General features: G+C 41.8%; 1 protein-coding gene across 1 annotated transcript in view; it reads left to right on the forward strand.

Annotated features, from left to right (window-relative positions):
* The window catches only part of Thsd7b (thrombospondin type 1 domain containing 7B), an 839,983-nt gene that overhangs the window by 370,003 nt on the left and 452,232 nt on the right, over positions 1 to 17,748 (forward strand). Inside the window, exon 6 of the mRNA XM_051147323.1 lies at positions 8,385 to 8,540. Coding sequence (XP_051003280.1) covers positions 8,385 to 8,540 — 156 coding nt within the window. The remainder of the gene's footprint in view (positions 1 to 8,384; positions 8,541 to 17,748) is intronic.

Raw genomic sequence — 17,748 nt, forward strand, 5'->3', positions numbered from 1 at the left:
TTTCACAGGACTCTGGTATTTTAATGGCTACATCTTGTTATTCTTAGGGACCCAAGTCATGAGTCAGCAGAAATGAAGGGAGGTCTTGGTCTTGCCTGACACTCCCACATTGGCTTCCAGGAGTCCTGTGACAAGCTGTAAAATCCAACTGCCGATTTGCTTCCTGTTCTTAAGGGGAACACCTGTTTCTCAGCAGCAGTCCTCTTCCATTTCCTCCTCAGCTTCGTCACTTCAAGAGTGGTTTCGTATTCTCCTGAGCACTCTTCCTTGTAGTTCCTGCCCATCAGCTTTAGGGACACGTTATCTTTATTTTTGCCCTTTCTTAGCCAATGAGGAGAAATATTTTGTAATAATGTACTCGCCTTTCACCTGTCTTCTTGCCACTCCTAACTCTCCTCTTTGTTAGGTCACTTTCTCATCCTCCTAAATCTCCTCAGGGCCTTCTTTCTCAGCCACAATGGTTTTAATTTTATAAAAAGTGAAAAATGTTATCGTTGGGTCATTTCTTTTCTCTAATTCTCCCTTCATTCCTCCTTTAGCTCTTACCCAAATGTCTATGATACAAACAGAAAGAATTTCTCAAAATGGGCTCAAAAGTAAGACTATAAAATAATAAACACAGTGTGTTGTGCTCCTATACTTTTTTAAGCACATAATTATTGGCTGTCGATTGCTCTGTAAAACTGTATCCAGACTTCATTTTTATTTTGAATATTGCATTTTTGGGGTGTCTACAATGTACTTAGTCTTCAGCAATAGCAGATATAGCCATGGATGGACATTTTCTAATTGATTAAATTAAATTTGGAAACTTTTTGACATGTGCCCAAATTTCTCATAATTACCTCTAATTGCAGGAATTATTTTTTAGATATCAAATCTGCTGTATATACACACATTCTCCTGCCAAATTGTATTGCACAGTACTTTGCCAGGAGAGTCACAATATGGCTAAAATTAAGCTTCATTAAGTATAATAGGATGAGATACAACTTAATTCTTAAAGCTGACTGTAAGTGCTAGGAGATAGGTTTGTTTTTCTTCTGTATACCAAGTTAAAAGAATGATGCATTATTTTGCAAATCCCAGTGGCAAAAGGTAACTGAAATAATTCATGAAGTTTCTCAAAAACAAAGAACTTCATGCTTAAAACTGTGTTATTATTTATGTTTACCCTTCATCCAGTTGACTCAGTCTGTGGAAGAGGCCATTTTATTTCAGCAGAAGGTAGATTGAAATTCTGCCAAGTCAGTGTACTCCCTAAATGGATATGTCAGAGGCAATATTGCTTCTCTAAAATCATTTAGAAAGCAGCATTTTTACATAAGTAGGCTCTTTCATTAGTTTTGAATTAAATTTGAGCAATTGCTGTTTCTGTTACGGCTGCTTCTTGGAAACCCCAGGCGACGAGGGAGGCCCACATCCTCCAGTAACGATTTCTTTAGGGGCTTACAGTGCCTGCATCAGGCTTAGAAGAATGGGGTGGGTGTAACTTGTCTAAGCTTTTTGTGGGTGTTGATGATATTCGCATTTTACCTAAAATCAACTGAAGATTGAGGGTCTAATTTGTATGGTGATGAAGGGGGAAGAAGGCAAAATGATGTAGGTTTTGGGGTATCCAAAAATAGTCTCTGGTTTTCATTTCTAGCCTTTTAAATGCCAGGGGAAAAAAATTGTAGTCAGTAATTCCCCAGATGCTTCTCTCTGTCCTGCAGAAAATGTACATTTCATTGCACCATGACAGAATTACATTGACTGCTTTGTGGGTTTTGAAAGAATGTCTTTATTTAAAAAAAAATTCTAATAACAGATATGTTAGAACAGAAATACCCATTACTGCTGTGATAGCTTTTTTTTTTTTCTTTAGGCAAATGAATAAAGGGAGTTATAAACTAAAGGGGTCTACAGAGATATTACTTATAACTAACAAAATAATATTACCCATTTCACTTTAATTTCTGCTTGAAGGGTTAAAAACAGACAAATTACGTAATGCAGAATGTCCATCAGTAGGGGTAGAAGTGGGATTCTCTCATAAAAATTTATATCATACTGTTATTTTAAATATAGTTTAGTTAGGATTCTAGCTGGAAGTAATTTTAAAGGATAAATTGTAAAGGTACTCATATTTCATATTATAATTAGTAACACGATTATTATATTTATATATTACACATATATATTTATATTGTAAATTAATGTAGTAGCCACATGGCCAAACACAACAGGAGATTTTTTCCTTACAGTAAATTTTTAAAATATCTGTGCATGCATCTGAAATCACTTTTTCCCTAAGGAAAATAATGAAGTTTATTTCTTTCTAGAATTCAGAACAGTGTGCATTTTGTAGCATTGAGTGTATCACCTACCAGCATATTTTGCCCCTTGCTAATTAGCATTCTGTGCATTGAGTGATTCATTATTTAAGGAAACTTTGCAATCATTAGTAGCAGACTTCAACATTTCTTTTAAGGTAGGTCAATTTAATCATTTCTTACTGCAAATGAAAAATTCCAGGTTAGGTACCAGAATATTCAAAATATTAATTACTACCGAATATGAGCAATCGCTTAAAATACGTTAATGTATTCCTCAGCATTGAGAAAGACTTTGATACAGAGATCAGGCTTTAGCGGAGTTAAAAGTATTTTTGGTATTTTAGTGTTCAGGCATCATTAGAGCTCTCTGAGAGAACTGAAATTGTTGTCTACAGAGCCCAAACAGCCCACAAGACCTGACTGATGATGTCTTCAGTCCAACAGGTGCTCAGTGTCTGTGTAGCACAAAATCTTCCAGGTGACCAAATTGAAAGCCAGCTGGAAAAAAAATCAGAAATAAAGGTTTTCACTGACCAGGGAGTCATTGTTCCTGAGATGACAAGAGTCAGTTAACAGTCATTTCAGAGGGAAAAGTGCAGTGAGTAGGAAAGCAACAATTCTTACTTAAACACTCTAGCTGAAGTTTAACCCAGGGTAAAGGAAGGGTCAAGGACATATGAACGACATAAGAACTTTTTATTGCCCAACTCCAGCAAGGAGCATCTCCATTCTATTCCCTCCCTAAAACACTGTAATCAGAATATTCCTACACACGAGTAAAAAATAACAAGTAACTAATCTTCTCAAACAGAACAAATTTGGGATTCTATATTTCTTTCTCAGTGGGCTAGATCTGGGCATAGGTTAGAACTCTGAAGTGGTGGTGTGAAGAAATCTTTAGGTCTTGCACAAAGGGTTAAACTGAGCCTGGAGCATTCACAGTTTCCCTGGATCTGCCCTGCCCCTGGCTCCCTCTCATAGACCTTGACTCTTACGCAGACTATCCTGCCTTAACTGAAGCCTTCCTTATATAGAAAGAAAGTGAAAGACAGATGGAGGTAAGTTTGCTTCCTGGCCTAAGGCTCAGGACCTGCTCTCCTCTGGATTTGAGAATGAAATTGTACAAACTGCCTGAGTCTTTGGAGTTTAGTTTTTCAGTCAACGTGATTAATTAAACTCAGTTATCCCCCGGGAAGCTAGTTATCATCCAGGGCTAATAGTCGATAGGTGCAGAAGCCTCTATGTTCTCCCGTCTCCAGGGTTCTGAGGCAGCTAAGTGCTTTGTGATGTGGTCATGATTTATTTCGGGAGCACATGTGTCCCGGGGTGGGCCTTGGGGTCATGAAAGAACTAGATTGACCCAGACACATCGATTCCATACCTAAGTGAAGCATCTTAGATGCGTCACCACGGCTGGAAGAATTTATTGATACGGATTGAGACCGACTGTCCATCAAAGCAGCAGGTGCTGGAAAAAAAAAAAAAGATGACTGCTTTGACAAATGATTTCACCCTGTCCCTGGGTCTCTAATATGTCACTCTGGAGTCCCCAAGGAAATTACTCCCTGATCTTTTTCCAGGTAATAGTGACCCCTCTCTACTTCCCAATTTTCCATTGCTTCATTGTCTAGCAGTCTACTAATTGGCAATTAAGTATTCCTGAAAGAGGACTTCAGGGAGCTTAACCCCTTAACCACTTGCTTATGCCCAACTTCTCTTCAAAGTTAAACACATATATTTTAACTGTGGATGTGGTATTCTGACAGATTCAGCTTTAGGACAGGTTTCCCTCTCTCTTCCTAACTGCACTTCCATCTAAGAGCCTTTCCTGCCAGGCATGCTGGGAGCATCACATGAGGCTTACCGAGATTTCACCACGTGCTGGTAGAGACTTTGCTGGTGGATTGAGCAGTGTCAGCTACTGTGCCAATCATCAGATGCAGAGATGTGGCTGCAGACCTCTCATTCATTCACCTTAGGGCTGGCTGTTATGGGGCCTTCTCAGATATGGCATTCAATACGTTATATGCATGGTGTTGAAAGAGGAGAGATACGGCAATAGAAAGAGGGAAAAATCACGTCCTTGACATCTTGCTGGGACTCCTGGATACATGTGCAATTTGGATCAAACCCTGGTGGGATATGGTTCTCTGAGGAGAGGGTTTTGGCCTGTTTTAGTCATTCTTGTCACTCTGCTTTTAATCATATAGCACTGATGAAGGGTGGGTCACTATGCTTTGATTATTAACCTTTTTGAAGCCAATTAGACAGAACTCACTCATATATAGCATGTTTCATGGTACAGATTAGTTACTTACTGGAAGGTTGCAAGGAAAAAGTCAAACGTAACATTTCCTGGCCCACTGTCCCAAGATATAGAAAGTAATGGCTGTGTGATCTGCTCTGCATGCCCCACATGAAAGTGGCCACCCTGGGTTTTATACATTGGGGTACAATGGTTTGGTATTGGAGGGTACCATGCTGTGAAGTCACCAGCACACAGTCCAGGCTTCTATCATGATGCTGAGTTTCTAACATATGCAGTAGTTACTCTTCAGAATGATAGGCAAGCAGTAGGTGAGTGAGCTAAATTTTTTATTGTTGTTAATTTTAATTATGTCTATGTATGTCTGTGTGGCATATGTGAATTCAGTGCCCATAGAGGCCAGAAGAAGGTGTCCGATTCCCTGGAGCTAGCATTACAGGGGGTGATGAGCCACCCACATGGGTTCTAGGAATAGAATTTTGCACTTTAATTACTGAGCTCTCTCTCCAACCAGTGAGCTAACATTTCAACACTATAGTTCTATTATTTGAAAGCAAGAGCTAATGTTTCTGCTGTAGATAAGAGCACAGGGAAGGAGAAAATGGTCACCATCACCAATGACAAGGGATGTTTGAACAAGGAGGATACTGACTGCATGCTCCAAGAAGATGAGACGTGCAAAGCTGAAGGTGAGAAGCAGAGAGAGAAGGGTTCCTCCAAGAGTTCAGCAGAGTCCTGTGCCTTTACCATGAAAGCAACAGCTGAAGCTGAGAAACTTCAAGGCAAGATCAATAATGAGGACAAACAGAAGATTCTAGACAAGTGTAATGAGATCATCAGTTGGCTGGATAAGATTGCAGAAAAGGAAGAGTTTGCGCACCAGCAGAAAGAACTGGAAAAAGTCTGCAACCCCATCAGAGTGCTGGTGGGATGCCTGCAGGAATGCCTGCCTGGCGGCTCCATTGGTGGAGGAGCACCTCCACCATTAAGTCAGTCCAAGCTGAGGTGTAGCATTGTCCCACAAGGAAGCATTTGAAGGACCTCGATTTATTTAGCAAGTTACATGGCAGTTAAATTAAACTGCTACAATAAATTACTGGGCATTCTCAATACTTGGACATGGAACATGTGCACAGGGAGAGAGAACATTGCACTTTGTAAACATTGTACCTATCCTAGCTGGAAAACGCAACGCCTAATAAAACTATTTAAATTGGCACCATAAAAAAAAAAAAAAAAAAAAACCCACATATCGCAGAGAGGCTAAGCAGACTAAATGCATCTTTTTGATGCTATAAGCGATACTTGGCTTGTGTTGTGCATTTTAGTAAATGATTGCACTAATCAGATATTACACCCACATCCTTCTGATCAGTTGCAAGAGGTTTGCTTATTTGTTTCTGTCTCTGGGTACAAATACTAGCACACATAGGGTGGGAGCCAAACACACTTCCCCATTAAGACATCTAGCTTTGCTGTTATCTATTTATGGGACACTCAGGTGCCTCTCCTTCCATTGTCTGTTAATCTGTTGCCTAACTTAATCTTGTTGGTAGAGAATTCCAGAAACACAGACACTACCCAAGAGCGGCCGGTTTCAATGGTGAATCTGTCATCTAGAGTGGAGGAGTTATTTGCCCAGTGGATGTGTGTCTGTGTAGCTTGCCTTACTCTTATTGATTCATCTCTAGTTTTGGTTCACATCCTACTGACAGCTGTAGTACCATCTTCACTTTAATCACTTCCCCTCATCAATATCTCTGGGCGGCTCCACTGACTCCCCCAATATCTGCTCTCTCCTCCTTTCCTTGACCCAACTCTGGACACACATATTTTCACATTCACATTGGGGGCCCTTGACTTTCATTTCAAGTCAAATCAAATAGATTTGATATGCTTTAAAATAATTAATGACACTTAGAATAAAAGTGTTCTCACAATCCCTTTAGTCACTTTTATGAGTGATTCACATTATGTCTTCACTCATTGTTACCCCCACCTGGACACTCAGCTCGTGTCTTTGTCGTGACAGTGTTTATTTTCTCTGTTTTTTTCTGTTTGTTTGTTTGTTTGTTTGTTTAGTTCTTATTCAAAGCTCCTCTGCTCAGTGTTGTGATGGATTGCAAACTTCACAGCATCTGATTCTTCCGTACCTCACAGCCAGAGAGAGCAAGGAAGCAAAGGAGGTGGCGTGACCTCCCACCCAATATCCTCACACCACTTCCCACTTTTGAGGCATTTTTCAGCCTCCTCAAATGGAGGGAAATGACATATATAAAATATTTGCAAAATAGTACAAGCCAGTCAGTAGACAAAAACTCCCAGAACTGAAGCTTCTGCTCCCAAAGTTTGGAAGGTTTCAAAACTTTCTCCATATGAGGCAACTCTGTGTAAGAAAAGCAAACAGCTTGACATTTGAATCGTCTTTTTGATGTACGTTTTAAGAATTAGTATATCTCCACTGTACTGAAAACAGAGTCTCATTATGGCACTTTTCATGTGCTAGGGTCACATTTGCTCCCTATTCCGCCAGCCATTTTTCCCTTCCGAGATACTACCTGCTTGCTTTGATCAGTAGGGGTAGAGCCTCCAGGTTGGCCCTGGCCTCAGGTGTCCTTGGCTTAGGACTCAAGTGTTTGATGTGTCCATCGATAGGGTTTGCCACCAAGTTCTGAAGGGTACACAAGAGAAAGGAAAACAGTTTTTAATATGTGGCGTGGCTTATGGGGTCCTTCTTATCTATGAACGTGTGTCTATTTCCAGGCACTTCTACAGTGGTAGGTGCCCATATGGCATTTTCAGAGGTCTTTAGTGTAGGTTTATCTTTCCTCCCTCCTCTACTCCTCCTGCTCCTCCCATCATATTTATCCCTTCTTGTTCCATTATCCCCTTTTCACCCTTCTTAGAATCTGCATTCTATTCTGCTTTCCCTGAAGTCTCCCTTTAGCCATGCTCCTGTTGATGTACACCCGGAGCAGTTCTGCAATTCATCTATAGTAAGTAGCGCTGCTATAGGTGTAAACACATGAGGCCTTAGTGCGTCATTTCCGTTCCCAGGGGCTCCAGTTTCCATGATTAAATTTACACAGAGGCCAGGAACTTGTGGTCTCTTCTGTGTCTTGTGTTCTTGTGGACTGTGGATCTCCAGGCAGAGGACAATGAACACAGGTGACAGACAGGCACTGACTGCGTCCTAAGGGGACCCAGCTCAGGGCCCGGATCTGCACACCTGGAAGTTCTCCTACCTTGGAGCCCTTGAACCTCTGGGTAACCCAGCTAGCAAACTGCTTTCCCAAACCAGACCTGCATTTGGAGTCCCATTTTTCTTCTTGTTCCAAGAAACATTTTTCTTCCCAGGCTTTGCCAGCTCCACCCCTCCGGGGAGTCACAGCAGTAGATTGGTTATGCTAAACACTGCACCTTAGGGGTTCGACTTTGATATTTTTCATAGCCACCCAGTCATTTATATAGTTAAGATGGCCTCTTCCTGAAACTTCACCAAGCCATTTAATTTTGTTTTAAATCATACCTCTCGGTAATTTGTGTCTGTGATATCCCCACTGATCTCTTGAGTTCCCTAGGAGTCCTTTGTAATTCAGGAAGCTCAAGTACATGCCCTCTGTCTCTGTCTCTTTCTTTACTCACCCCAAAGGCTAATAACTTAGAACTAAACCTTCATATTAGAAAATGTTTGTCTTGACTGCATGTACTATTTACAATCTTAAATCTGATAAGGGTATGAACAATTTTAGGAAAGCCCAAAGAGTGTAACATAGGCATTTCTGTTTTTTGTTTTTTAGTCTCTAGACCTGTGGAAAGGACATTATGTTTGGGACCTGCCCCTTCAACCTCCCAGCTCTGCCATGTTCCTTGCTCAACGGACTGCATAGTGTCTGCCTGGTCATCCTGGGGCCCGTGTGTTCATGAAAACTGCCATGATCCTCAGGGGAAGAAAGGTGAGTCCCTATGTACATGCGTCATTCACTTCCAGTACACACATCTACTCCGTGGTAGACTAAGACAGCTTAAGACAGCATTTGTTTGTATTTAGATAATTAGCTCAGGCTTGGCAGCATTCAGTTATTAGGGAGGCAGCCGAGGACATTTCTGTGGAGCGCAGAAGCTGACCTTGATTGCCTTTTACTTTAAGCTCACAGCTGAGTACGTGGATGTTACTCAACTGGGAACAATGTTGGTCCTAGTGATGCAGCCGAGGCAGCAGATTGCTGGCCTAGCATGCACAAAGCTCCGCCTTCCACTTGCAGTACCACATAAAACCAGGTTTGCTGGTATGTGCCTCTAATCCTAGCACTGGGGGAGTAGGGCAGGGGGATTAGAAATTCAAGGTCATTCCTGGCTACACAATGAATTTGAGGTTAGCCTGGCTACACAAGATCCTGTCTCAAATCAAAATGAAAATCTGACTCTTTCATGTGAGTGATGGTTACACTGAAGTCCTGAGTGACTCAGGTAAATACACCAGAAATCAAGTATTTTTGTTACAGCTTTATTTTTAGATTTCCACATTTAACTTTTGGTTTTCTATTTTCTATTTTAATAAGGGATATTACATATGTGTGCATATATTGGTTGGTGTTTAGTGTCCTGAGGCTTAAAGTAACATTTTCGGGTTTGTTTTTTTGTTTGTTTGTTTTGTTTAATTTAGTTAGCCATTGTAACCTAGCGTTTTCCATTTTGTATTTAAAATGTCCTTCTCCTACCCCTAAAAGTCCATTTCCAGAACCATCTTGCCATCCTTCGCTGACCTTTTAGTTTCCATGAGTGTCTTTTCTCCTTGCATGTATGTTATGCTGAGAAAAATTTCTTTTATTAATTTGAAGAGAAAAAAAAATCTCTGAATGCTTCCCAGATGGTAAATTGTGTTTTCTCAGCTATAATCCTACTTTACATGCAGAGAAACAGCACACGCCCAACTGTTGAGTACAGTGATCCTTGTGTCCCCTGTCTGTGCAAGACAGTGCATAGCCACCAGAATCTCACATGATTGTCATCCATGGCTAGCCCCATGTTTGTGTACCAGGCAGGCAGCAATTTCATTCACTCTGACTCTTAGTGTAAGGGGAAAGGGGAAAAAGCAACATTGAAACTGGGACAGGAAAATGCTAACATGCTTAACAGGTCCCGGCATGCTGAACTAATCTTCTATATGACATGATTATCCTCACAAGTTCGTGTGGTCAAACACTTCCTTTCCAGCTGGGAGGTCTGTTTCTGGGTGCTGTAGAACCTTTGAGATGAGGAGAGTGTCTAGGATACATGAGTAACAGAGAACATGTGTTTGGGGACTACAGATCTGCCACACTTCCTGTTCTCCTCTCTACTTCCTGGTCTTCTAAGATGTGAACTAGCCAGACCTCAAGGTTCAGCCACTGTGGATGGAGGCTGTTCAGGCAACATGCTCTCCATGACATGTGGGCTGCTCCCCATGTGAGCCAGAGTAAACTTTGCCTTCATTTGGGAAGTTGCTTTTGTCAGACGTTTGCACACGGCAATGTGCAACTAAATAGTAGATCATGTAATCTCAGTATCGTCCACCTTCATGGACATGGAAAAGCTTCCATTAAAAATAATAGCACAAATTGTGCTCAGTATATAATGAGAACTTGTTGTTCTCCTATAGCTATGCATGAGACTCCTTGGGGTGCCTTGTGTGCTCCTAGGACCCACTATATTTCATCTGTGCCCTGCCATCATTTCAAGGTAACTGTGTCAAAAACCAAACCACATCAAGCTTTACCAAGACCGCCACTGCTATAGCCAGGCACTTCCATGAACTTAACTTTTACTACACAGAATGCCATTCTTTGCTTTTAAAGATGTTGATGCACTCAACACAGCAAGTGGACCTCATCTTACTTGGGACACTTATGGAGGTGGGTAACATTGAGTCCCAGTTTGTATTCATTTTCGATCTAAGAAGAGACTTATTAGCTCAATCAGCCAAATTCACAACAGCCAGTGGGATGACATTCCACAGCATGAACAATCTCAGGGGCTCTGGACTTTCTCATTTCAATCTTTCTACTTTTCAGGTCTCCGAGTGGCCGTCATCTCCTTCCCTCATTCTCCGTAGTAGGTTGAGCTTGATAAGCCATCTTCCCAGATCCAAATACAGCAGGGGATTTCGCTTAAGATAACAAATAATGCAGTAGAGAATTTCTCCTCCCATAGCTCCAGAAAGAGTTCTGGAGAGGAACTTCACACTTGCTTGGGCTCTGTGTGCATTCCTGAACACTCTCTGACCATGGGTTGTGGCTCGAGTGGGTAGGTCCTAAGGTTCCCAGAATGCAAAGCAATTCAACTGCTTTCAGCCTTCAAAGGCTGAGGGTGCAGAAGAGGAAGAGCGAGATGGGGAATGATGGCCCCTGAAGGATGTTTGCAGAAGGCAAAAGTAATTCTGGGGCCACATTTTGTGGATGATTACTCAATACATATTGAGTTGTCATTCTTCTTGTTCTGGACCACTGGCTACTTTATGGCAATTTGGAGAATATGTCTTCTCCTATTTCTGTGTTGCATGTATTTTCACGTGAACCAAAATTTTCACAAAACACTTTAAAGAACTGCTCTTTTAAATTTAATTTAATTTCAGTCTTCCTTCTCCACATAAACTCAGACACATCTCTGGGAAAGCTGTAACTCTTTCTCCTTGTGTGTTCCCTCAGCACAGCTTTGTGTAGAACTCTCTCCTGACTGGGCCTTATCCTGAGCGTGTTACCTCCTGAAAATATGCTTATATGCATCATTCATGTATATTGAATTTTTGTTCCCTGAAAAGATGTGTTCAAGTCTTGTGCACATACTGCATGTGTGCAATAATTAATTATGATGGCATTTGCAAAAGGGTCATAGCCTGAAATGGGGGAGTGGTAAGTGACCAAACTAAAGTGGTCAGCCCTATCACAATGGCTGATGGTCTTATAAAAAGCAGAACTCTGGGCAGAGATGGACACTCAGAAAGTAGAGCACTATGTGAGGATACAGAGCCATAGAAAAACAAGGATAAAAGTCACATGGAGAAGGATACAGACACTGGGAACCATAGTTGTGCACATTATAATCAGCATGCCGCCGAAGCTGCAGGAGACAGTGAAGCCATCCTTCCCAGGAGTGCTCAGAAGGAACATGGCTCCTTCCTTGACTTAATCCTTCTAATCTAGAGAGCTTGGAAACAATAGTTTTTTTTCTTTCTAAACTCCCCATATTTAGATAGATTCTACGCTCATCTCTGCATTAGCACTGTTGTTGCCAGAAGCATACAAATGGTCATAGGATGCCAAACTGAGAGGAAGGGGAAGTAGATTGGTTTTTCTTGCATCCTATGGTGACTCAGTGGCTAATCTTGGCCATGGGGACAGCTTATTTGCTAAAGTCCCTTCCTTACAAGCTTGAAGGACTTGGTTTGATTCCCAGAACTCAATGCAAAAAGTGTCATACGTATTGGCACACACATAGAATCTCAGTGCTGGGAGGCAGAGAAAGACAGCCCTGGGCTTACTGGCCAGCCAGTGTATTCTACTCTGTATGCTCCAGGATAGTGAAAAACCTTGTCTCAGAAAACATGATAGGCAGTGTCTGAGGAACAAGAGCAGAGACTGTTCTCTGATATGCACACAAGCATTCAAACATATGAACCTGCAGAAGCATGCGTATACACACACACACAAACACACACCTAAATAAAAACGACAATAGCTAAGCTGTGGCTGACCCCAGTGCTCCCTTATTCCAAGTACAGTGTATTTTCAAACACAAAGATCCATCTGCTTATTTCCTTGATAAGCCTAAAGACCTTTGGACCAATGCATAAATCTATACTTAAAAATAGAAACCACCTTCCAGTTGTGCACAGAAGTAGCCAGGTGAACCCTGGCCCCTGAGAAGGAACCTTTGAGCTGCCATAGATCAGCAGTGGTGCTGGCACCACACTCAGTGCAACTTCAGTGTCACCAATAGAAAAGGGGAAGGGAACCACACTCATAGGAGTGGGTAGAAATGGAGGGTAACAGGTAACTACGGAGTATGCATTTTACCCTAGGCAAAAGTTTCTTCCAGAGGCTTGATCTTGGGTTCTGAAAGGCTGCTTAGGGCCAATGGGAATTGTGACTTGAAGGCAGAGCAGTCCTGAAGCCTTTGGGGGACATATTGGAGGCACTGTTAGTACCTTTGTTTTTATAGAGCCCAGCCTGAAAGTGGCTAACTTCAGTGCACACCTGGAAAATGACTTCTTCTTGCACTGCTAAGTAACCATAGTCAGGAATAATGGACAGCTTCTGTGATTGTTATTCAGGGCAGGGAGTTTGCTATTTTAAAATAATTCCCTAAAGCAGAGAGAAATCAGTCCTGTAGGTCTTGCTGAAACCTGGCAGGACCACCTGCCTCTAATGCCTCTTGGGAAAAATAAGGAATGGAGCTCTCCTCTGGGGAAATGATTCTGTGCTGACAGGCAGACCATGTCGATGTGGTGATGGGAGCAATCATCCTGTTATTTCTACCAACTGGTGAGGATGAAGTCTGGGTTCCCCTTGTTCTCTGTTTCTGTCCCATAATCCTATAGGGACTGGGCCAGAGTCTCTGATTGGCACAAAGTAAATATAATTTAGAAGTCCACAGAGCCTGGACCAACAGTTCACATACTAAGTGTTGAAAAACCCCTGGGACAGCAGTGGGGTTTGTATCCAAATTCCCTACTCAAGAAATCAATCAACTCACTAGCAGAGATCTGAAATGTAGATACATTCCTGGATACTTTATACCCCCCCCCATGTATGTACACAAGTATATGATTATAGAGATATATTCTTTAATAGTTACACATATGAGTATATGTTATACAGAAAGAAAATAGAAGATTTGAGGGGAAATAAAGCAAACAAGAAGGAAGCAGACATGGAAAGGCTAAGACCTTTGCCCAACACACACATCCTCCTAATCCCCAGGTTTTTTCTTATTTTCTTCTGTTCTTTTTATTCACATTTAAAAAAAAAAACAGAAAGGAATGGCGTAACTAGATGATGGGGAATGTTTTATTAGCTGATAGAATAAATCATTATAGAAATTATCTTTCTGTGGCTGTTGTTCTAAATCAGACACACCTCAATCAGGCATCATCTAAGGCTTGTGGCTGACAGCTTAGTCAGAGCACATTAGAAAATCAGTCAGCGTTCGCAGGCCCTGCACCTTCCATCACGTCAGTGACAGGCAGACAAGGGGAGCAGCGCTCGGCAGGTTGGTGCTTGTCAAGCGAGGCTGGGACACCTTCCAGAGGAATTTCAATAGGATCAGGTTGTGTCGCCGCTTATTGTTTTATCCCTGAGATACTCCCACAGTGTTATAATTAGAGAAATACAAAAGAGAGTCGGCCTGAAGAAAATGATGATGGATAAGCCCCCACACATAGATTTGATGCAGTTAAAAAAAATTCTGCTTGATAAATAGGTTTACCTAACACCCTTGTTCCTTGCAGACAAGTTCTAGGAAGGCACTCCTCTGAAGAGGAGTTCGATGGTGACTTTCATATGTGGCATCCTAACAGCCACCTGCCTCCATGTAGGGCTTTGAAGATTCTCCTTCTCTCCAATGCAGTACCACCCCCAACCACAACACACAAGAGCCTCCAAAGTCCCTACAGGAAAAAAATATTTTTAAATGAAGAAGTAAGGACTATTCTTAAAGAAATCCTTTATGTTCTGCAAAATTAATATAGACAGAAAATTGAGGTCAGGAATCGACGTGCCTGAAATCTAATTTTACAGTGGAAACATTTCCAGTTTCCATTGTTGCTTGCTGGGTTGGCTCTAGTCCTACATGTCTATAAATCCTATAAAAATCATTTGGTTTTATTTCAAATAATATCTATGTTAGCAGATAATTTTTTCTTTTTTACTTTTGTATGTCTGTGTGTTGACTGACAGTGGGCTACACCTATTTCTTAGGCAAAGTACTGAATTTTTTCTTGATGACTTCACCTTATCAGTGCTTTTTATTTTCTGTGGTATAATAGGTTTGGAAATAATCATGGTGCTATAAAATGTACCTCTGCATACATACAGGCAAGGTTGATATCTAAAGAATTAGAAATAAAGAGTTACTCTAAGGCGAAGGGCGGAGGGGCTGCCTGATTCAGTAAAGTGCTTATCATACACGCATGGTGACCTGAATTCGATTCCCAGAAACCATGTGCAATAAGTCAAGTGTAGTGCTGTGTGTTTGTGGTCCCAGCGTTGGGCTGCCAGGGACAGGCTGATTCCTGGAGCTTGCTAGCCGGCCAGCCTAACCTTAGAGAGATACCCTGTTTCAAAAAGCAAGATACATATAAAGAATGACAACCAAAGTTGTTCTCTAGCCTACATATAAGCATGTGCATGTGTACATGTGTGTGTGCATGCGCGCGCGCGCACACACACACACACACACACACACACACACACACACACACACACCACTTCAGTCTTATTAGGTTCTTTGGCTCAGTATCCTTATCCCATATCCAGGCCTGCCAGAGATAAACAGCAAATGCAATGCTTAGCAAGCAGTGCAGTAGGCTTCTGCCATCTGTGTGTAATCTGCTGGATATGTCTTCCAGCCTAGCCCCAAGAGTAGGCATGGGGACACTGGCATTCATAAACAGTTCTCCAGAAGCTCACGCGGACACTGTTATTCCATGACATGGCAGAAATACAGTCTTCAGACTTTGATATACTTACTGCCCCCTTAAATTTTTCTCTGTCTTCAACTAAAAGCTGTTGACTACTCTTCTGCCATCTTGTCTTCTGTCTTTACCCTCCAGCCTACTATTAAGTCTTTTCAATTGCCTACAATACAGTGATACACTTAACTATATATATTGGGTTTAGAACTCATAAGAAAGTAAGTAAACAAACAAACAAATAAAAAAAAAACCTTGAGAATATTGATTCCATCAAAGGTACATGGTAAATTTCTGGCCATGAAATAATGATTGTAACTGTTTCCTACACATAGCCCAAAATCATGCTCTCTAGTCTGTCTAAGTTCGGCTTAAGGGATTGATCTATGATGCCTTTGAGGCTTACCTGATGAAATGAGGCCAAAACGACAGTTCACACAGGAGCCGAGTCTATGAAGTTAGAACTCTGGTCAATTTCTTACACCCCCCCCTCCCACCTACTGGTGACAAGTTCTTGGAGAAGTAATATATTGCAATCTGGCCTTTGTTTTCAGATATCTAAGATGGAAAGAGAACCTTATAGACGTCTAGAGGACTGAAGTCCAGAATATTGTAATTGAACCATCTGTCGCTGTTGTGGTTAATTGCTGTGCACACTCTTCCCCTTTATTTATGTATATGTCAGTGAGAGTTAAACATTTGCTTGTTGCCTTCCCTCCAATACAGGGTACCAATATCACATGATTATTAATATTTACCGAATAATACTATGTGACTAACATAGAATTCAACAGTTGTGAGACATTGGCTGACACAGCCACGGTGAACTCGGTTGTTGTAAATCTTTTGGAATAGAACGCCTGGGAAAGTCCTGGTGTTTACTGCGGGCACGGTTGCCAGTGTGTGAGTAAGTGAACTCTAACAAGAGGCCATGGTGCTTGTTTTATGCTGAGCTTGTGGTGTGCTTTGATCCTACTTAGAGTTTGGACAAGGGCAGCACACACACACACACACACACACACACACACACACACACACGCCTAAAAGAATTTATTGACTGAGGAGATGCACTCTATAGATTTATGGCAAGATGGATGCAACATGATTTATAGAGGGAACTTGCATGTGCCCCTCACTGGCTTAAGCTCCCAGAAACAGGACACCCAAATCCCTCCATTGAGAATGCTAATTTTCCGTGCTGTGCTCCAAGATGGTTGACAGAAGTGTAAATCATGCTGTTTCTTGTTCAAAGATGAAAGTTAAACAAGTACAACCAAATGCCAGTAAACAAGCAGGGCACAGGTGTTTCAGGCAAGAGTAGAGGTCATTCAAGTCCTGTGATGGCAATGCTTGGAAACCCTTGATTTATGCCGTGAGGTAGACTGCCCTGCATGCTCCTTCTAACTCTCCCCGAGGCTCCCAAGGAAGGATGCTGAGCTTGCTGTGGCTGTATTTTGAGAACTTGATGTGGAGTTCGAGAACTAACAGCACAATGAAGATATGCATTGTTGTTATTGCTTTAATTGGCCCTAAACCTAACAATTTTATTATTGTGGAAATAATCACCATCGGTTAAATGATGTCTAAGTAGTTTATTAGTTTCTTCTTGCTGTCTTGCTGTGGCCAAATACCTCGTCAAAGTCAGGGGGAAGACAGGTTTATTTGGTGTTAGTGCTCAAGAGATCAAATTCATAATGGTGGGAAGGAATGGTAGCAGATGTCCCGGGGGACCAGTCCCATTGCATGGGGACCAGTCCCATTGCATGGGGACCAGTCACATTGCATCTGCAGTCAGGATGCAGACAATGAACAGGAAGAGAGGCCAAGCAGTCAAACCTCAAGGCCCTCCTCCAGAGACCCACTCCCTCCTCCAGAGGCTTCACTTCCTACAGGCTTTACCACCTCCCGATCAGCATTACCAGCACGTGACTAAGCATTCGAACACATGTACTTGGGCAGGGGAGGGGTTCCATTAAAGGACTGTTGGCTAGAAAATTAGCTCAGCTGGTAGAGCACCTACCCAGCATTGAGGAAGCTCTGGATTCAATCTCCAGCACTGCCTGGACCAGGCAGAAGTAGAGACAGCAGGTTGAGAAGTTCAACATCATCTTCACCTTTGGCGTGAGGTTGAGGTCAGGGTGGGAGTATATGAGAACCAGTTTGAAAAAGAAACTAAAGGGCCCAGATCAGTAAATATAACAGTGGGAGATAAGGTGGGTGATATCTGTGTCTATAAAAGTGACATATCAAGAGGACCAAGAGTTGCAAGTCCATGTTGTTAATGGGTCTCGGCTTGTTCTCATTCATTCTTAAAGTCATGTTGCTGTTACTGTTTTCCTATGTCATTTTAAATTATACAAAAACAAACACGTTCTGTAAAAACAAAGAATAGTTTCTATTTCTCATATGTAGACAAATGGAAAGATACAAGAAGAGAGTACCCATGTTCTCTCATGGCAACAGCCCAAGAACGCTGAATACACAAAAGCCTTGGA

The sequence above is a fragment of the Acomys russatus genome, chromosome 6, assembly GCF_903995435.1.
Source record: "Acomys russatus chromosome 6, mAcoRus1.1, whole genome shotgun sequence".
In the NCBI taxonomy this organism is placed as follows: Eukaryota; Metazoa; Chordata; class Mammalia; order Rodentia; family Muridae; genus Acomys; species Acomys russatus.